Raw genomic sequence first — 21,812 nt, forward strand, 5'->3', positions numbered from 1 at the left:
TTGCCATCCAATGCATGTTTTGCTTTTTCTCAAGCTGTAAATGTTCTTGAAAAGCCTTGAATCCATTATTCCACGTATACATAAACTCTTGAGGCAATTCAATGGCGCGAGGCAAACTTTAGATAGAGAGAGATCAATATTTTTGACTTTGTTTACGCTCTGTCATATTCCATGAACTTGCTAGTGATAGTGAGGGAGAAAAGGTAAATCAATGTAGGATTCCTTTTTTGTGCATCCTGTGAGCAACCCATATCCTGTCCTTTCTTTTTGGTGGTAGGGAAAAAAATCCCGGCCATTTTCTTCATAGCTATCATGTTGAGGTTTCAAACCATGCAACGTATTCCATAAGATGTATACTATTCGGAGGAAAAAGACACATCATGTAGAAATAATTAAGCTAGGGAGCTGGGAAAACTGAAAATGACACGATACCAATCTAAGTATAAAGAGCGAGGTCGAGCACGCGTAAATGAATTGTCAATATATATTTATCATGTTGGTTGATCTGTATAAGCTGAGCTACTGCTTGCATGATTTTAAACGCGCTCAGAGTCAGATAATGACCAATAGTGGTTCAGCTAGCTGTTCAACTTCTCATTTCCTCGTATGAAACTTCAGACTTTTTTAGGTTTGATTGGTTCTCAAACTAGCTTTTCAATCAATTACCCAAGAGAATTCATTCAGCCAACTTAATAAGACTAAATCCACAGAACATAACACTGTCTAACAATATATATAATTATTTCCTATTTAAACCATGAAATTAAATAAACGTAGCGGCCACTTGGAAAAAAAGAGAGTTTATTGACAAGCTGTAATAAATAATATATATTATCTTAAGTACTAATAATTGAGCATGCAAGCCATCTAACACTGTTCCAAATTTCTGACCTCTAGACATGAGAATTAGTCTTCGATCTTAAACGAGTGGAACTTTCAAATATTGATTGGTTAAGGTGTCGTTTTCATGATTTCTAAATTACAATCGATCGAGGTTGATAAACTGAGATATCGAGAGACCAAGTAACCGGCCAACTAGTAGAAAAATCAAGTCATGATGATGAGCATGCAGTCGTATATATATTGATAATCATGATTTCTTTAATTAATTAGGTTTAGGTGCATAAACAATTAATTAATGGTCTTTAAATATAATAGGGTCATCATCATGTATGTGATTAGATCATAATTCAATGGACTTAATTCATGATAGAGATTTTATGTTCATGATGATCTTCATGGATATTTTCGACTAAACCCTTAGTTAATCCATCTTAATTTCGTAAACCACAAGCTGTAGTACATGATCTCAAAAATTTCTTTTCCAAGCAATATTTAAGCATATATATTAATTCTCAATAAACCCATGAACCAACCAACAATAATTTCCAATTAAGTTGACCAGATTGCTTTGCAGTACTCTGTATATCGTGTCTCCCATTCTCTGGAAAAAACAAGTAAAGAGATTGCTTTAAACTGATGATTAAGAGGCCAATAATTCAGTACGACTTTCTTAAGTTATACATAGCTAGAGAGATTCTTTTGTAATCGCTCGGTAGTTCACGCCTATGAAGCTATATATATATATATATATATAACTTAGAAGACCCTGTCACTAAAAGTCTTGAGTTGTAGTCCCTCTCCACACTATCTACCCACAGCATCTCAATTATATATAGCGAATTCATTTTTCCTTTACAAACCTTTTAGGAACTTTGATTCATAATTATGTTACACGCAGTATAAGAGATGATGTGGCTAAATCTTATTGGGGGTGGCACTCTGCACGACAAAGACCAATACCCAACAACGTTAAAAACAAACTAATACACGGTTACTAGAACCATTGAATCTTTAGACTCTTGGACCAAGTATGCAAGCCATCTTATTATCTAACAACTATGAATTAAAGGGGTTTTTTTTAATTTATTATTTCTTTTCCACCTTGTGTCCATCTTATATATGTCTAATGTCATCAATGGGCACGGGAGAGAGACAAAGAGAGAGAAAAGAAAGGGAGGTGATCACGAGAAGAGAGAAGCAGTGCAGAGCTAGCTAGCCAGGCCCGAAAATGGATGTTGCATGGAGGGGCTTGTTTCTGGGATTAATGGCTTTTATGATTATGAAGAGTGGGGAGGGGCAGCTGGTAGAAAACTTCTATAGCTCGAGCTGTCCAAACGTGGAGGCCATCGTGTCGCAGGCAGTATCTACAAAGTTTAGCCAGACGTTCACCACAATCCCGGCGACTCTGCGTCTATTTTTCCATGATTGCTTTGTTGAGGTAGGCTACTAATTAAAGTAGTCTTTATATCTGTCTGTCTGTCTGTCTAGCTCGGTCATGTTTAAATCGTAATAGATGTTTGATACTTTTTCAGACATTGTTATTACCTTTCTATAATGTCTTCTACGGTGCTGTTAATATACGAAAATTAAGTCCTATAGATGATGATTTTATCACCCATATTGCATGCAGCAAACATGTAAATACACGAGGCTCTGAATGTCCTAGTATTGTTGCCGTTTCTGCGTATATCTTATTTATTTGATCATCATTCTCATCATCATCATATATATATATATATATATAATTAGTAGGCTCTGAATGTCCTACTACTGCTACTGCTGCTGAACAGCTTTCCTTTTATGCCTTATATATAACATGCTGCTTTGTTGAAAAAAAAAAGGAATACGAATTGGAGGCTGTTCATGTGTTTAGGCAGACCTACCATAATTAATAATAAGAAATGGCATTTGGTCACCAGATCAGAACAGCATCTAGCATATATATTAATAGTCCTCGACAACTAATTTGTTTGACTGAGACTTCAGGACGTAAACCCTCTGGATGACAGAAAAAGGAGAAAAGTTAGAAGGAGGAGCTAGAAATATTAGAAACGTAGACGAATAAAAAAGTTCTGAGTTCCTTCAATAGGTTCTTTGTCAATGATTTCTGCTTTCCAGTACCTACATGCGATTAATTTCCACAGCTTTGAACGTACGTAGTACTTCTGTTGATTTTTCATGGGCGGAAATCATGGTCATTAATTAGATAAAGAAAGACCTATCTACAATGTTTGAGCTCAAAATTAAGTTATGACAGTCAAGTTTTCTGTCGGAGTGAAGATCGATCATGATTGGAGTATGGTAAACATGAAAGGGCCCATGACATGCATAAATATGATTAACACTTCTAAAACAACATTTGAAGATTCTAGTAAGACCATTAATGCAATTACTGATGAAGTATTTATATTACACTACTGATGATGTTACGAGAAGTACTATAGTACTCGTAAATATTAATGAAATATTTTGCCAAAAAGCGTATGCAATTTTCAAATTAATACCCATATATAGGAAGCTGAAAAGTATTAATGAATTTTCCTTTAACTTTGGTTGTAGGGATGCGATGCCTCGGTCATGATAGCATCGCCAAATTCTGATGCAGAAAAGGATTCAGAAGACAATCTTTCCCTAGCAGGAGACGGGTTTGACACTGTAATAAAGGCAAAGCAAGCAGTCGAAGCATCGTGCCCTGGCATCGTCTCATGTGCAGACATTTTAGCCATTGCTGCGAGGGATGTCGTGGTCCTGGTAAGAATGCCCAAAGCCTGCTACCTCGATAAAGTTTTGCTTTTTGAATCATTTCTACTTCAAAGCAAAACTAATATTTCTTATCATTCATGTTGGAATTGACCCAAAACTCCCAGGCTGGAGGCCCTTCATTCAATGTAGAACTTGGACGTCGTGATGGCCTTATTTCGAAGGCATCTCGGGTTGCCGGTAATCTTCCAGGACCCGACTTCCATCTCAACGAGCTCAACACCATTTTTGCCAGAAACAATCTTAGCCAAATCGATATGATCGCGTTGTCTGGAGCCCACACTCTAGGCTTCTCACATTGCGACCGCTTTGCAGACCGCTTGTACTCTTCCTCCACTGTGGACCCCACGTTAGACCCCGACTATGCCAAACAGCTGGAAGCAGCCTGCCCACGAAACGTGGACCCCAGCATTGCCATCGACATGGATCCTGTTACCCCACGAACTTTCGACAATGTATATTACCAAAATCTGGTTGCAGGAAAGGGCTTGTTTACTACAGACCAGGTTCTCTTCACTGATTCTGAATCTCAGCCTACTGTTGTTGATTTTGCTAACAATCCTGGTGCTTTTAATGGAGCCTTCGTCACGGCAATGAGGAAGCTTGGTAGAGTGGGGATTAAGACTGGTAAAGTTGGAGAGATTAGGAGAGACTGCTCAGCCTTCAATTCATGAAAATAATTTCTTTGACAATAATCACACACAGGTCCCCAATTAAGGAGAAAACGATCATGTAATGAGATCCTCCAAAGAAGTTCAAAATTCGTAGTGACAATCTGCGTGCTGGTGATTTGTCAAGTTGTCACTACAGCCACAAAATTTGTTGTTACGGAGGATATAAATAAAATTATTTATATATATTTTATTTATATGATAAGTTAAATATATTTTATAATAAAAATAATTTTATTATTTAACATATCACTTCAAGTCATATTAATATATAAGTTCATCTGTAAAACTTCTTTATAGTTAAAAAATTTATTGTAATTAATTAGTTTTGTTTTACATAGAATTGCAAAATATGCAGTAATGTAAAACATTTCTCAAATAGCTTTGCAAAATGTGCGCCATCAAGAGAGTGAATTAAACTCGCAGCATTAGTGATCGGTTTGAAAATTATAACAACAATCCCATTTATTATCTTTTTAATTAGTGTTCTTTCTCATCATTCTTGATGGAGAATAAAATAATTAATATATCATAAATAATTTTCCGATCATTTAATACAATGTCCATATGCTGGTAATGGGATGAACATTATTTGCATTTAGTTCTTAATATAAACTCAAAACCTGGATGTAGTTTACTTTGGGTGCTATCCGTAGATAGATAAAATTTCAGTTTCGCGCCTTTTTTTTAAATAAAAAAAAAAAAGGATATATATTTGAAATCCACATGAAAAAATAATAAGCCTCACATTTTTTCAAACGAGTATACGAGCCTTATACATTCCAGGACTGTATCCAGCATGACTTACTACATATTTGGCACCAAACAATTCTATGACAATTAGAAACAGTACCGTTCTCTGTGCATATATGACTACTACCAAATAGACATTCTTAAAACTTCGCAATAATTTTGGCGCACAGCAGTTCACCGAGTAAGCTGCATGTATTTTCAACAAAATTATGTTTTAAGCCAAACCCACATTCAGCCATCAATCACTAAGTTTGACCCTGCAATTTTAGAACCTCTGCTTATTTTGTCAAACACCAGCATGAGTTACTTAGCACTTGGGAGCAATGGTATCGAAGAGAAAAATGCTTAAATTCACAAAGAGACCAAGAGAAAACATATGAACAATCACATTTATTCATCTGCCCAACACAGTGGACAGAACTGACTCTGATTTTAAAAACTTCAAGCCAACTAATGTCCACATTGAGAAAGTGGTAAATACAGCATTTCAGTTTTAGACAAAATAGAGAGAGAAAATCATACATAACTATATATGTCATGGTGACCAACCGCATCATAATGGGGGAAGAGCAGTCTCACTCTTGAGAGAAGTATTTCAAAGCATTCACAACTCTGTCATTGTCACACGGCGTATGCTTACAAGAACAAGCAAGAAATCGACAGAACCTTGAACAAAGTGTTCAAATACCACAATAATTTGGATGAATAATCTGGTCATGTAAGCCGAGGTGCACTAGTTTTTCCATATAGATGGGCATATACAATCTTGGTCCGATAGACAAGAATCATGCTTAGTACAAATGCAATAATGCAGAATCCAGACATTATTAATGAAGTTAGGTAGAAGCATATGGCACCTTCACACTTCAGTGGCTCATCCACACCAAACATGCCTGAAAAAATGGATCCCCAATTCTGCTGCCAGGAATGGTGTCTATGAGCTTGCTTCTCTGCTTCATAGTCATATATACTGCTTGCAATTAGACCAGAGAAGACTAAAGAACCTGCAGGATTTGCGAGTGTGAGGAAATTGTACAAAGCCCCAAATTTTTTCAAACCAAACAACTCAGAGGCAGCAGCCGGCACAATCGCCCAGTGAGCCCCATAGCCAAGTCCAATCAACAGAGTGCCAACGTACATTGTGCCAGGCCACCCCATAGCAAAGGAAAAATGGCCAACTGCCATAACAAGTTGGGCCACAGCCATCGCAATTGATCTTGGATAAGCATAATCCCTATCCAATAAAATCACAAGCATGGATGAGAAGAACAAGGGATAAACGATAAATAAATTAATGCTTAACAAAAATCCAGGTGGAAAATGAAATCAACTTGTACCTCACAATAACCTCAGAGAAGTAACCCCCACCAATACGTCCTAGAAAGTTCCAAATGCTGATCATGGACACAAATATATGTGTATTATCATACCCCAGAGACTGGCTCATCTGACCCAGATTATCAATCACTGTCAACCCAGATCCAGAACCCAATAGAAGTGAGAAAAATATAAGCCAAAAGTCTGCTTTAATTAAAGCTTGCAACAGGGTAAAGTCCTCCCCTCTATGGGGACCTCTCCTTCTCTTCACCCTCACTGCTCCTTCTGCGGCTGCCTGGAATAGTTTTGTCTGTAATTGGGCAATTCGCTTTTGCCTCTCTCGTGCTGGAAGCAAGTCCACTTCCTTTGGCTTCTCATCTTCCAGCTCACTGAATATTAACTCGCTAGAATCCTGTCGAAGTCTGTAAGGTTCTTGTTTCTGTGGCTCAGGCAGGAGAGTCTCTTCTTCAGGGGCTCTTGGCTCTAGCCAAAAACTCAATGACACCGGAATTACAATTGGAATCAGAATAAGAATTAATAAAATCACAGTAAAAACTGTGATCAGTGTACGGTTCAAATTGAACAGATCCTCAAGAAGCATAACCCCCATCAAATAAGCAGCTAATAGGAGGCAGACGCTATAGATAAATGTGAAACTTATACCATCAGTTGACCTGACCTGTCTGTGACCTCCAACAGGTCTGACAATGAACATTAGGGCAATAACTACCATTGCTGGACCAACTGCGACCATGAATATCAGAGATGCATGATCAGGGGAATGGATTGTTGCATATATCTGAGTCAAAATAGCGCCGCCTAATCCAGCAAATCCCTTCAGAATTCCAACCACGGGACCCCGACTTTTTGGGAAGTTTTGCACACAGGAAACCAGAGCAACTGTATTGAAGTAGGTCTCACCATTTGTTCCAACAAATATAAGAATGCACATCTGCATACTGATATCTGTTAATGATATAGCCAGTCAAGATGGTATAAGTCTGGAAAGTTTGCTAAAAATCTCAAGACTGCTAGAGCACAGGTATAAATATTGAGCCTTCAGATAATTAGCTCAACAGAAAAGTACGTGCGCGACTGAAAAGATGAAAAAAAGAAAAGAAAAAAAGGAACTGTCTGACACATTACAAATGTGAGCCACATGTCAAGTGTCCTTGGTTGCAGTCAATAAAGGTAAATATGATTACATACAGATACCAAAGAAATGGTATCAAGAAAGTGTGCATGTTTGACTTGACAACCAGGAATTAAACAAGAAACCACACACAAATGAACAGAAGAGGGAGATCAAGAAAGAGATGGAAGAAACGAAACACTCAATTAAGCCGGTCAAGGCTCATTTAGCAGTTACAGCTTATGAGCTTCACTTGCTCATGCTTGTGCAGCCCACGGTTCATCATTTAGAGATCAAGATTAGTTCATAGAATTCAACTTGTTGACAAGCCCCTGGACTCTCTGGGGGAAGGTCTGGGGAAAATGATAAATTACGTAACTAAGGTCAATAGCCGTTCAAGCAAGTTAAACAAAAATAAAGTCAATTGAGTTTGGCAGAGATAGAGCTTGAGAGTTCTTTAATCAGTCGATCTCTAAGCTCTTGATTGTTTACAAATACTTATGTCCATTTATCGGTTGGAAAGAGACAAAGACACCCTCTTCTATCATCATATAAAGCAATTTCATAAATATCCACCATAGATAGTTTTCCAGTTGAAATACAAAGCTAAAAAATCGAATAGTTTTCCAGTTGAAATACAAAGCTAAAAAATCGAATAGCCATTTTATGCGTATCTACCAACAAAATATATGCTCAAGTAAACTAAAATGATACAAAATGAGGTGCCTTCATTAAATAGAGAAGTAAGAGACCAACGGTTACAATATTTAGCATGAGACAAACTATTGGGAAAGAATATCTGATGGAAGGAACAAATTTCTGGCTTGACAACAAGTTTAGAAACCAACATTTGATTGAAGCATTTAAAAGGAACATAAAATTCACAACACATACAATTAGAATAGGGTTGTTCTCTACATTCAACTTGAAATGGATAGCATCCATTTAGGAAAAAAAACATGAGGTATTTGGTCATTGAGTTTTTAAGAAGGATTAAATTGACGAGTGAAATGATCAAAACACCCCATATCTAGTTAGTAGAGAGGATCCCATTCCATATCATTTTGGCCTGTATATCAAGGATCCTTGATTAGAAAAATGACACAAAATAAATAAAACTGTTGACTTAAAACCAATAATGAACAAAAAAATTAAGAAAACTGCTAATGATACAAAAAGATTATATAGAGTAAATTCACAAACTAATGTGGCTTCATAAAATCCGTTAGATCTACTTTATAATAAAAGTAACTTCACAATTTGATGTACCACATCAAGCCACATTAGTTTGTGGGTTTACTTTTGTGTAATCCCTTTGTAGCTAAAGTATTTTCCAAAAAATAATTCATCATACAACCAACTAATTCCAAAAACAAAACAAAAAAAAGTTGGAAGTACATAAAGTTCCACTAAACTATTAGCTAAAAGGATTTATTACACTTAATTGACTATTACGTGTTGCTTTAAACCATCAATTCCATAGAAAAGAATGAGCTCAGTACAAAAGATGAGTTTGGAAAAGGGTAAAAACACGGTAACAAAGTACGTGATAACAAGTAGCCCATTGCAGCTTGATTTCTCACATGTTACAAAACAGGGGGAAAATGAATTATTCGACAAAAAAATGGAAATCAAAGACTGAAACATGTTACATCAATGCTTCATTGCTTTTTTTTTTGTTTTTTTTTTTTTTTGTTTTTTGTTTTTTTGTGGAGCACCAGTGGGCAAATCAATATTAGAGCCAAGGTTTTCTGGAATACCGAATTATTTCCAGAGATAGTATATGATAGCGATCTTAATCCAGTGGATGCAAATCAAAAGTCCTGCACCCAGATATGAAAAAAAAAATACAAAATACAAAATCTCATTGCAGAAAGGCTTCTGAAACTAAAAAGGACGTCTATTTTCATCACCCCCTCCTTTTCTAAAGTTTTCGTTTCATACACCATCCGTTCTTCGAAATAGCACAAAACTAAACACTACAAAACAAGCTTCATCAAAATATATGATAGAAAACCGAAATGATCAACTAAATCTACGATTAATAAGAAGTAACAACAGAAAAGACCATCCTTTTCTCGAAACTCATGACCCATAAAATCAAAGAAGCCAGGTTGGATGGACGATGAACAAAACATTCAATAAAAAAGATGAACGAATTACTTACAGCCCATAGAGGCAAAGTGGGAGCTCTGCCAGTGACGACGAGCCAAACCCAGCCATATCCAACTAAGTTTTGGAGAGCACCGACGAGGAGAGCAGCCCACAGGGGCAAGACCTCGCAAAGGCTCCCAGCCAAGAACCCGACGCTGTCACCCAAATCCTTTGCCACCCCGAGCCTCGCAACCTGCCTCTGATTATAGCCGAGCGATCCCTTTATCACCGGCGATATGCTCCCAAACAGGTACCCGATTCCCGCACACGATTGCAACCACATTGCCGCCACAAACACCAGCCATCTGTTGGTAAAAAACGATCCAAACCTCTCTCTCCACAACCCACCACCCATATTTGTTCCCTCCCTCACTCAGTGCCTTCCAAAAATTCAAAGCTTCTCTCTCTCTTTACCTTTCGTTGTTCTCTGAGAAAGTTTTTGAGCTTTCTATGTAATACAACGAAAGCAAATTGGAGCGAGAGAAAGAGATAGAGGCGGAGGGAGGATGCTGACGATGAAATGATGTCCTGGGTTGCGACAGCGAACTGGATGGTTTGGCATCATGCCCATTACCATTAATAAAGAAAATGTGACTTAAAAAGATTTACAGGAATGACACTTTGTTGATCGTATAAAATATACGGTATCAACAGCGAATCGACATCATTGTATGCATAGCAGCAAGATGCGTGCATGCGTGCGTGTGTGTATATATATATATTGCAGCCCATGTACCACTGAAAATGGGGGATGTTAATATAAGACTAGTATAATGGCGTGGATGATGGCTGCTTTTTACCTACTCAGGGGAAAAAAATAAAACAGACAAACGACTATAGATTTCGAAATTTAGGCTGTGGTTGACCGTTTCCATGGCCGGTGTTTAGCCCATGTTTCTTTCTTCCATATACTCTTATTCCCAACTTTGATTGAACTGCCGCTTAGAACACTCCAAACCCCACAAAGAAAACAAAAAAAATCTGGAACACATTTGTTTAAAACATTTTATAAAGAAGAGTGTTATAATTACAAAATTATTACATAAAAATAATTTTATAAATTAATGTAATTCATGTAATTCGTCAAATTTATTTTATAATTTAACAAATCACGTTAAATCAAATTAATTTTATATAATCATTTTGTTTTATGGTTAGACTATTCCTCTTTTACAAAATTACATATTTTTCATAGAGAAAATATTAAAAAAATTAAAGATCAAAAAGAAAAAATAAAGAAAAACTTGAACATTGTCTTGATCGTCTCCATCCAACAGATTTCAACACCTGTCTTTATTTTCCCTCGTGGAAAAGAATAGTCTGATCTCTAGGCTGTAATACGTACGGTAGTCAATATAGACAGCAAACGGTGGAATATTTTTGTTTGTGAATTGTGATGGCAAAATCTACATCCAGGTTGTGATTTTGGGATCCAGAAAAGCATTCCGTATTTGTGAGGTATCTCTCTAAATTCTATATTAACATCGTAATTATCTCAACTTAAGTCCTTAATATTATAAGAGATTTATTTAAAAAAATACCTAATAATAGTGCTTTTGTCCATTTTTTGTGAACTTTGTCCTCTACAATATAAAAAGTTTACCAAACATTAATTTGGTAAGAAGCTTAAGTACATGTTTAGGATTGCGATAAAAAATATAACTTATAATTTAAATAATAATACTATTAAAAATTTATTTACTGTTTAATAACCATATATTTAAAACACTTTCAAACATATTACATTTGTTTTGAAACAAATTAAAAAAATAATTTCTAAAGTAGAAATGACGATTATTTGAATTTTTAAAAATTATGATCATATTTTTAAAAATTTGAAAGTTGTAATTATCTTAAAGTTATATAGATATTTCATCAATTGACAGTCTTTTTAAAATTTGAATTACGTTCCTCATTATTTGGAAAAGCACGTTTGAGAAAAAACAGCAAACTTAATTTTTAGCTTATTTGAGATTAAAAGTACTTTAACATATAACACTCAAATGACCTAATTTTTTCATTAAAGAGTTTTTAAGAATATTTAAACACTTTTTAAGACTCTTAACACAACCTCAAATAGGCCCTGAGTATATGTTTAGGATTGTGATGGAAAATATTACTTTTAACTTAAGACTTATAGCTTAAAGCTTAATACGTTAAGCTCTATTATTAAAAAATTATTTATTATTTGAGATCCGTATGTCTAAAGTACTTTCAAACGTATTAGATTTGTTTGTAAATAAATTAAAAAATCACTTATTGAGATAAAAATGACATAAAAAGGCATATACTTGATAAAATATATATATTATAATAAAATAATAATAAAAATAGTATAATAGATTTTTTAGTAATTATAATGAAAAATAAAATCTCTTCAACGATGGATAAGTGATAGGAGAAGAGTGAAAATATTGATGGGCAAAGTCTTTAGTAGATTATACGAGAATAATGAAAATTATAGATGAGCAAAATTGTCATTGTGTTAAAATGTTAAGGATCATTTTGTAATGTATATGGTATCATAAAATATGGACTATTTTTTCTGAAGTACTTTTGACAAAAAACATCATTTTGATGATTTTGTTGAAACTTAATTTTTTATTTTTTCTTTATTTAGAAGTACTTTGATGTAAAACTACCAGATGGATAAATTTTATCATTTAAATATTTCAGACTGTTGTATCGCATTTTTTAAATCTCTCACCACAGCCACTGCTTATTTAAAAAATTTAAGGTAAGACATTTTGTATCCTTTTTTTTATATTAATATAAAATAAAGTATATCAATGTGGTTTGAATTGATTATTGAACCCTGGTCATAAAAAATTGCAAACTTCGCTGTGGTGTCTTTAATAGGGTTAATGTTGGGTCATAAATAATAAAGCTTTGTTCATCAAGAAAGAAATTGCAGATAAGTAAGAGATACCGTCATGTGTTATGTAAATGTCTTGCATCTTTTTAAAAAAAATTATGGTTTATTATTAAAAATTAATTCTTTCATATGAATCTCATATTTATTTATTTATTTAATAAAAATACACGATATTTATATCTTTTATAACTACAAATATCATTTTTCATTACAAATACCTATCCAACACTATCGAGGGACAAACATGGAGGAGACAAAAGCTCCAAGAAAACTGAAAATTTATCCCGTTCTCTACATGCATTTTAAAAAAATAAAAACTCTATGTGCAGTTACATTTACATATTTTTTGTGCATTCAATTAATGTGATTGGCTACATCACTTTTTTTAATATAAAATAATTATTTTGATCAATCATATCAATAAAGTGCATAAAAAATATGTAAAAATGACTAAATATAACATCTCTTTTAAAAATCTAACTCTAAGATCATCATGTCTTAGATCTTGTATGAAGTTGAAACATATTGATTTGCTCTGTCGGTGACAACCTATTCCTGACCATGCTGTAAGCATGCATGGCTGCTCCATTTCCTGCAATCTTAAGAGCCTACCCCACTCGTAAAACTGAGTGAACAAGGCAACAATTCCCCACCCGACCCCCCAAAAATAAAAGGTAAGAGAAAAAAAAGGAAGCAAAAGAAGACTAAAGAACAGGAATAGGTCACATGCAAGTGGGTGGCAACTGCAAGACATCCTCCATGATTACTCTGTTCCCCGATCCAGCTTTCAGGTTGCAGCATAAACAACGTGAAATTGTTATTGGGTACACTTTACCAATATTTCCATGGCAGACATGAAGTTGAATTTCCAAGTCATTGAAGTTGCCGGGATGGGGATTCTGTACCAATTGGAGCACGAGACACAGACGGGGCCACCTAGCTTTGCCCCAAATGATGGCATCTACGACCAAAAAGTGAGAGACAACATTGGCTAATGACAGCGTCCCTCAAGACTTTAAAAAATCTATTGGACGCACATTATTTTTTTTTTTAAATTTTTTATATAATTATGTTTTAAAATAAGTTTTTATTTTTATTTTAAGTAACGATATTTTATAAAAATATTTTTCATTTTAAAATATGATTATATAAATTATAAATAGTTAGTAAAAAAATTATACGAATATCATTACTCAATTGAAATATTGATACAATTTTTAATGTTACTAACTAATTAATCTTCAATTTGATGAGTTAGCCTAAAATGCTGAAAGAAGTCTTATCAATAATGTTGCGCGAGAAGATTTGGGTGATTAATTTCGAGAATTAGTTTGCATAAAATAGAATCGATCATGTTTACAACAATTTTACTTCATTTGATAGGTTACATATAAAAATTTTATGTGTAATCATTTTTACATACTATTTTACACACTTTATTAATGTGATTTATTACGTATTAAAAAAATTAATTTTACTAAATATATCAATTGAGTACACAAAAAATACATAAAAATGACTGTATATAATATTACTCGAATATATAGTAATATCTTGATCACTAGTCATTAGACTTTATTGGGCACTCTTGTGCCTTGTGTGTTGCATCAAGTACATCATTGTACTCCTATCTCATCTCCATAAAATAGATGTATATCGCATTTCTTCAAATTATTATTATTGTAGCGGTTAATAACATGAATCTAAACAATTCCACAAATATAGGATGGTGAAAAGGAAAGAACGTAAAAAATAAAATTAAAACTAGAGTACCTAATTTTATTATTATGTATGATTAATGTCGGAAAAATTATACACTTAAAGACTGTATATAATATTATTAATATTATTAATATTATGTACAAGCGAATTTACGTATTAATATTAATATCTTTATATTTAAAATTTAAATTAATATTAATTTTAATAAAATTTATTTTTTAATTAATTATATTAAATATATGCACGTATTACTACATAAACAACTAAATTTTTTCGTAATAGAATGTTGCCATCATCGACGGGGAACGTCTATCCAAAACAGTTGTATTAATTATCAAACACGTGTGCTCGTGTATTTATTGATTTCAATTCTATTAAATATTGATGCAACACATTTGAAGGTAAGAAAATCCCGTTTGGTTAATCAAAACTATAAATTTTATTTTATTCTATTTTAACTCTTCATTAAATAATTTAATATTTTTAAATTTTAATATAAAATTAATATTAAAAAATTATATTATAATAATATTTTATTTATTATTATTTAAAAAAATTTATTTTATTTGTATAATCAAACGATCTTAGATATCGAATTTAATTTATATTAATACAGCTAGTGATGTGGCAGATTAAGTACTGATTCGAATGGTGAGGAATCAAAATTTAATTGCATATCCGAAGTGCACATGCGTCGATATGTCCGAGTGGTTAAGGAGACAGACTTGAAATCTGTTGGGCTACGCCCGCGCAGGTTCGAACCCTGCTGTCGACGTTTTGGGCCCTTTTTCTTTTTCTTCTTTTTTTTTTTTCATGTTTTTGATGCCCCCTAATCAGACGGCCACCATTCATTCAAAACAAATTTTGTTTTCATCAGACGACTCATCAAGATCCCCGACTACTACAAAAGAGATCCAGACGACGCAGGAAGAGAGAGAGAGAGAGAGAGAGAGAGAAGGAAAATGAACCCAGACGATGTGGCAAAGGCGTTCGTGGAGCACTACTACTCAACGTTCGATTCGAACCGAGCGGCGCTGGCGAACCTGTACCAGGATGGGTCCATGCTGACCTTCGAGGGCCAGAAAATCCAGGGCGCGCAGAACATTGTAGCCAAGCTCACCAGCCTCCCCTTCCAGCAGTGTAAGCATGCCATCACCACCGTAGACTGTCAGCCCTCCGGCCCTGCTGGCGGCATGCTCGTCTTCGTCAGCGGCCATCTTCAGCTCGTAGGCGAGCAGCACGCGCTCAAGTTCAGTCAGGTATTTCTTCAAACGCCTAATAAACCACCAATAGGTTTGCCGCTTTTCAATCATCTGCCTCCTTATCTCTGGGCATTTCACCATCAAGAAGTATATAGTTAATTCTTGTTGCCGAAGGCATAGCCATCGATTTATAGTTTCTGCACAATATAGGGTGCTTGGTAATCAAACTTTTGATTGCTTTGACATGGGAGCATGTTTTTATCATTACTTCATCGTAAGTCCTCGCGAACATGGAATTAATCTGCTTCTCTGTATTCTCTTTGATGAACTATATGTTTTTGATTGTTTTACGTCATGACTGCACGTGTTAGTGTTCAACATATTATATCAAGGTCTCTCCAGAACACTTCCCTAGTGTTCTTCTCCCCGCAGTTATTGTCTCGTAAGTTGTATTTACCTGGGTAAGGAATAAATGAGTTTTTATGCCAAGTCAACGGCTAGACTTTTAACTTACACTAGATTGTAGTATATCTGGTGAGTTGGATTTATATTTGCAATGTAAAACTTTTTTAAGGGAGAGAGTTTTGCTGAAAGCTGGTTACCAACCTCTGGTATTTTTGGAAATGGGAGAATTTAGGAATGGTTTTTCCAACATAGTTCCTCTAGAACATGGTGTTTGAAGGAGGAATCGATCTCTTGTTAGTGAATATATTCTAGTTTACTACATTCTAGTCTCCTGTGTAATTCTTGCTTTCCTAAGTCTCTTTCATATGTCATTTTTCCTGATTTGTGATTGTTTCTGTCTCTCATGTATTTCTTTCCTTCTAACTTTTTCACGCATCATTTTGTGTAGATGTTCCACCTGATACCAACACCACAGGGGAGCTTTTACGTGTTGAATGACATTTTTCGCCTGAATTATTCATGAGGAGTGTTAAGACAATTCAGGAATTTGACAGAGAACTCTTTTTTTTTTTTTTTTTTTTTTTTTTTTAATGTTTGAATTGAACATCGAAAGTTAAAACCAGATTTTGTTTTTGTGCTTTTGGAAGGGTTACTCTAACTTTTTCTATGTTTGGCTGCTTGTTTCTTTATGTTTGTTCGTTTGAAAGTCTGCTATCCTTTGATATAAAGTAGTCTCCTTGTTTCAAATCTATAAGAATGAGTTGCAACACACATTTTGTTTTGTTTTTTTGTTTTTTTTTTAAATGATTTCTATACTTCATTATCCTTGCTAGCATTAGCTGGGGAAAGATTCATATTTTCATGCTTGGATAAGGTGGGATACTAATCATTTTCTAGGGTTAGTCAATATGGTTGGTGTTTCCAACAATGTTTCTTTATTTAATGTCTATTTCCATACTTTCGGACCTATCCCACGGTATTCCCACCTTGCTCTCTTTCGCCTATGCCATGATGGTCTCAGGCAACTTTTTGGATTCTAATTGGGTTCTGTTTCATGGATGTATTTTAGATATGCCATGATGCTTATGGGAAATTTGATGGATTTTATTTCCTAACTGGATGTTATTCCCAAGATGTGATTAGTGTTGGCCTTACATTAAGCATAAATCATATAAAGAACCAAAAATAAAATAAAAAATACATTAAGTATACCATCAGTGGGCCTATATTTGATAAGGTGATTAAGGTTACACACCATCTATGTCATCTGGTATTGTTAGGTGGTTTAGGTTGGATTTACATCGGATACACAAATGGAGATTATGCATATCTTTCATCAAGGTGGAAGGGGAGATGATTGGCTTATTACATTGTTCGATATATGCTTTCCATGTTAAGCCTGCATAACATTTTGTTTGGTGTATTTTGCCTTTATTATTAGTGCTCAGTGGTTGTTGCTCTATTATGGGGTGAATGGGACAGATGCTATGAGATGGAGAGGGATCATTCTTCAGAGGATTAGGATGTTTACATTTAACAAGTCATAGCAAAGTTTGTCGGAAGTGAGCTGCCAATCCACGTAAAACCCATTGATGTTAGGGAATATTTAACATTGCACTCTATAGACCTGTTTTTAGAGCGATAATGTGGAACAGTATTGTGGACACACTTATAACCAAGTTATACGTGGAGAAAGTGTCTAGAATGTGCCTTCAAGCACCTTATTCTAGGAGATCGCAAATCAGAATCTGAATGGTTCGGAATTTGAAGCGTGTGAGAACTGAGGTAAATTGCATTGAATACGTTACAAACCAAATCCAGCTTGTAGACATAATATCCACATTTCAGATTACCAAGATGAAGATCACTAACAAAGCATATCTATCAAAAAAAAGATCACTAACAAAGCAGGCTCCTAGTCGTGTTGTGACAGCGCAACCCACTCGTAATTTGGTGCTACTTCAAATCGCTTTAACTTATGGTGATGGTGGGATGATCATGTGGATATCAATGAATGCCACCACCAGAATACTTTACTTATGAGCAATTAAAAAGTGCTTTTGAGATGCGAGATTATAATATCAGCATGATAAACATTTAGGGAAGTCTTCAAAAGAACCCCATACATAGAACATTATATACATTCCGTAACGTTATAAACAAAGGCGTGGTCCAATAATATTACATTATTTACCCACTCTTGTTCTTATGGGAGGCGAGAAACTTCAGAAAAGAAAAGGTGAAGACGTCTTTTATGATCGAGTCCCCTTTAATACATTAACTTGTCTAAGTTTTGTGTCGAAATAATAGTTTTCACATTATCGGTTATTTTATTTAATAGATTGTAGAGGCAGTCTGGCGCCTTGCAGTTGCAGGGGGACAAATATACTGGTACGACGTCGGAAGTTTCCTTCGACCCTTGTGCATATGATTATGATATGAGATGTAAAATGTGTATCCGAAATGATTAATTCTCTGAACTTCACTTTTCCTAGTCATCAACTCCTTTGTCCCTTCCTCCTTAAGCGAAACCTCACCTTTATAATCATCCTTTCCTTTTCAATTCCATTGCCACAAGTAGTGGACTTTGATAGAGATAAGGTAAAGAGTGTAGAGGGACTGTGTAGAAAAAGAGCAATAACGGCAAAGATGTCAGATTGGGGGCCAGTGTGTGTGGCCGTGGTGCTCTTCATACTGCTCACGCCGGGGTTGCTGATTCAGATACCGGGAAACCACCAGCTCGTGGAATTCGGCAACTTCCAGACGAGCGGAGTTTCCATTCTGGTTCATTCCATCCTCTATTTTGCTCTAATATGCATCTTCTTGTTAGCCGTTGGTGTCCATGTGTTCATGGGCCAAGAGTCATAGCTACTTCCAGAATAAGTTCCACCCATACCTGCAAGTTCCCGAGTTAGTAGAAATGTTCTGTGCTTCTCTATTGTTTGTCATCAAGTCATCTGTATTCTCTGTGTTTTTAAATCATACAACTTTAGTCATAACTAGGATTACTTGTACTTAACCAGATTTCCCTTGATTCTGCCTATTAATGACAAATGGTTTGACTGGTTTGAATGCATGATTCTTGATTACTCTCGGATCAAAATTCTACTACTGAGTGAATACATAGGATGATAGGCAACTAGGCATAGATAATTTCATTTCTACTTATTATCACAGCAAGTAATTCTCTTGATTCAATACACATGGGTTGCCAATCTTTTAGTTTGTTAAGTCCAGTGTCTAGCATGACTAAAGTTTGGCTTGAGGATGCAATTTTCATATTTTCAACAGTGTTGATGTAGTTGGGGCAGTCAGGATGGATCTGCACGACAAGTTCTGACGGAAAACTCCGATGATCATAGGGTACACTTGAATCTCTTTGCTTCACGGGCCAATTTGAAATCTATACGTTACTATAATTCGGTTAGCCAGTTTATGTTGTCGTCACGTATTAGTGTAGTTAGCGAGAGAGATTGACAAGGAGGTTAAAATATTGTAAGAGCAATGGGTAATACAGCTTTCATTCCCATGGTCTCTGTGCTTGAACCAGTGTTTATTTTCTCTTGTAGTTATTAGGATTAGTATGGAGACAAGCGCATATAGTGAAAACAAGCATAAAAGTAATAGTGTGGGATTAGTTTTTTTGACCCTTGGGTTTGAGGCTTATTTGTCAACTTTCAACATGTTCTGTCTAAACTTTCTAGCCACATTACATTCAAAGAATAGGCAAAACACGCTCTGTTTATGCGCTTGTGAAACAGAACATAAGTAACCTAGGATATTTGTCATAATTTTACCGTCGTTTGCCTTCCCGCATCTTGCAATTTAAGTTGCTGGATCAAGAAACAATATTACCGGGTCAGATACGCATGTCAAAACAAATTTCTTTCGCATCAAAAAGAAGAAGAAGAAGATTAGCTTGAAAATCTAAGCCGAAAGTTAGAGGGGACATGCGAATGATTGTTATACAACCTCTTCATTTCTGATTTCCCGAGGGCTTACATCGATCAAGAGCAGCAAAATAAAGAGATGAGGAACATAGTTTTTGTCCTATCTAGCAACCTAATTGCTTCCTAGACGTAGAGGTGAATGTTGAGAACAACAAGAAACAGAATAAGAAGCAAAGCGTAGAGAACTGCGTGCACAAACATGGAAGCAATACTAGTCTTCATGTTCATAAAATCAAGTGGGCGATTCTTTCCGGGCATTTGAAAGAGTGTTCCTGGTGACAGAAGTGCAAACAGCGCCGCACTTATGAGGGGAGCAGCCCAATCCTTCATTCTAAAACTTCAACAGTTTACCCAAAAAATTAGTTTCCAACAGTAGAAGAAGAATCAAGCAAGCATGCCCTTTTATTATGAATTGAAGACCTTAGGATGGGGATCGAACAGAATCCCTTAAAGCAAGAACAGAATCATCAACCACTCTCTTTACCTTTCTTTTCTGGTTTTTTTATTTTTTTAAAGTTTTGTTGCATTGTTGGGTAAAGAGCATCATTTTTCTATTGTGGTCAAAGCCACGAGGAGTATAGAGGAATCATAAACATGCAGTTGGCAATCAATTGCAGGACTAAAATTTAAATAACGTATGGGGTTGGATAATGCTCCATCACTTTAGAAAAAAAGAATACTAGTGCTAGGAGAGGATTGGTCAAAAATAATAGCTTGAAAGAAGGAAGTGGGACCATTGCCTCTCCCTACTAAAAGTGGAAACTTGCAAGTCTAGGTGGGGCCGTGAAGTGTCTTTCGGTGGGCTGGCAGATAAAGAACCATTTTTGCCCCCAATCCTAAATGGGTTGGGCTAAGGTCGGTCTGAATGGGCTATCCATAAAAAAGAAGAATTACTGGCAACAATCCAATTTATATTTTTAATATTTTTTTTTTTAAAGAAACTCACCACTATAAGACAATGAAATATATGATCGAATAAGGATCGCACCCTCACCCACTCACCAAAGTCTATCACCTCATCTGCTTACAAAAATCTTCCAAAACTATTCCAAATTAACAAAGCGAGAGGGACTCTTTGAAGACTGAAAATCACTTTATTTTTAAAAGGTTCTCAAGTGATAAAGATGTATGCTGCCTCGTATTTAAGATTCGAATTTTCTTGGTGCAACAATTTCTAAGAATAATTAAATTTAGAGATTTTTTTTTTAAAATTATTTGAATGCATTTATTAAAAAAAAAATATTCTTTACCGAATGTCACCGAATTATCCGAAGTAATCGGAACGCTGTTACCATACATTCTGTGTAAATAAAAAGAATAGAAAAGAAAAGCAATTTCATTTCATTTTACTTCCTCGACATTCCCATTGCGTCGCCTTAAAGCTAGCTGCCAAGACTCGAACATCATATCAATTAATCAAGGAAGGGAAACGCTTAGTACTGCCCTTGTTGCTCAGACTATTCCTATCCTTCCTCACCGACACGCACACCTCACTACTCTGACGCCTGTTTCTTTTGGTTTTTTCTGAGAAAGAAATGGCGGACTGGGCTCCCGTATTGATCGGCGTCGTACTGTTCGTGCTGCTAACGCCGGGGCTTCTCTTTCAGCTACCGGGACACAACCGACAGCTGGAGTTCGGCAGCTTGAAGACCAACGGCAAGGCCGTAGCTATCCATACTCTTATCTTCTTTACCATCTACGCTGTCCTCATCTTGGCCGTCCGCGTCCACATTTACACTGGCTAATCCCGGTTTTTGTCTCTGCCTCTCTAGGGTTTCGGTTTCTGTTCTAGATCTGTGTATGCGTTTTTTTTTTTTATTTCTATGATTCATGTGATACTTCGGCAGTAGGATATACAAAAAACACAGATCTGTCTGTCATGATTCGGTAATTAGATTTCTGCTGTTTATTATGCATCTTGGCTTCGTAGTATGCATTTTTGTAGTTCGATTATATACAGATTTACATCAGATTCGCATCTTAAAATAATGATTTACTTTCTCATCGTAGTTTGGGTTCTCGAACTTT

The 21,812-nt window shown here is 35.4% G+C and overlaps 5 protein-coding genes and 1 non-coding gene across 7 annotated transcripts; 4 read left to right on the top strand and 2 right to left on the bottom strand.

The window, feature by feature from the left end:
- The first annotated feature begins 1,949 nt into the window (after positions 1 to 1,949).
- LOC122302755 (peroxidase 55-like) lies at positions 1,950 to 4,471 on the top strand. The gene is made up of 3 exons (XM_043114170.1): positions 1,950 to 2,281; positions 3,403 to 3,594; positions 3,711 to 4,471. Exons 1-3 carry the CDS (start codon positions 2,072 to 2,074, stop codon positions 4,275 to 4,277), a joined length of 969 nt encoding a protein of 322 aa, XP_042970104.1. The 5' UTR covers positions 1,950 to 2,071; the 3' UTR covers positions 4,278 to 4,471.
- Positions 4,472 to 5,398: 927 nt separating this feature from the next.
- Positions 5,399 to 10,326, bottom strand: LOC122302758 (protein NUCLEAR FUSION DEFECTIVE 4-like). 2 transcript variants are annotated; one of them, XM_043114173.1, is made up of 3 exons: positions 9,644 to 10,326; positions 6,365 to 7,296; positions 5,399 to 6,261 (listed from the first exon to the last, which is right to left on the bottom strand). In XM_043114173.1, exons 1-3 carry the CDS (start codon positions 9,983 to 9,985, stop codon positions 5,742 to 5,744), a joined length of 1,794 nt encoding a protein of 597 aa, XP_042970107.1. In that variant the 5' UTR covers positions 9,986 to 10,326; the 3' UTR covers positions 5,399 to 5,741. The 2 variants fall into 2 exon arrangements, with proteins under 2 accessions (XP_042970107.1, XP_042970108.1); XM_043114174.1 differs by having other exon boundaries at positions 6,365 to 7,310; positions 9,644 to 9,787.
- A 4,594-nt stretch (positions 10,327 to 14,920) lies between these two features.
- TRNAS-UGA lies at positions 14,921 to 15,002 on the top strand. The gene has a single exon. It is a non-coding gene; the product is annotated as a tRNA-Ser (tRNA).
- Positions 15,003 to 15,138: 136 nt separating this feature from the next.
- LOC122302759 (nuclear transport factor 2B-like) lies at positions 15,139 to 16,603 on the top strand. The gene is made up of 2 exons (XM_043114175.1): positions 15,139 to 15,486; positions 16,283 to 16,603. Exons 1-2 carry the CDS (start codon positions 15,190 to 15,192, stop codon positions 16,355 to 16,357), a joined length of 372 nt encoding a protein of 123 aa, XP_042970109.1. The 5' UTR covers positions 15,139 to 15,189; the 3' UTR covers positions 16,358 to 16,603.
- A 1,625-nt stretch (positions 16,604 to 18,228) lies between these two features.
- LOC122302322 lies at positions 18,229 to 21,700 on the top strand. The gene is made up of 3 exons (XM_043113517.1): positions 18,229 to 18,701; positions 19,137 to 19,257; positions 21,287 to 21,700. The coding sequence occupies exons 1-3, from the start codon at positions 18,298 to 18,300 to the stop codon at positions 21,527 to 21,529; spliced, it is 768 nt and encodes a 255-aa protein (XP_042969451.1). The 5' UTR covers positions 18,229 to 18,297; the 3' UTR covers positions 21,530 to 21,700.
- On the bottom strand, positions 19,792 to 20,338 carry LOC122302760. The gene has a single exon (XM_043114176.1). The coding sequence runs from the start codon at positions 20,112 to 20,114 to the stop codon at positions 19,908 to 19,910; it is 207 nt and encodes a 68-aa protein (XP_042970110.1). The 5' UTR covers positions 20,115 to 20,338; the 3' UTR covers positions 19,792 to 19,907.
- Positions 21,701 to 21,812: the final 112 nt, after the last annotated feature.

Source organism: Carya illinoinensis, chromosome 3, assembly GCF_018687715.1.
Source record: "Carya illinoinensis cultivar Pawnee chromosome 3, C.illinoinensisPawnee_v1, whole genome shotgun sequence".
In the NCBI taxonomy this organism is placed as follows: domain Eukaryota; kingdom Viridiplantae; phylum Streptophyta; class Magnoliopsida; order Fagales; family Juglandaceae; genus Carya; species Carya illinoinensis.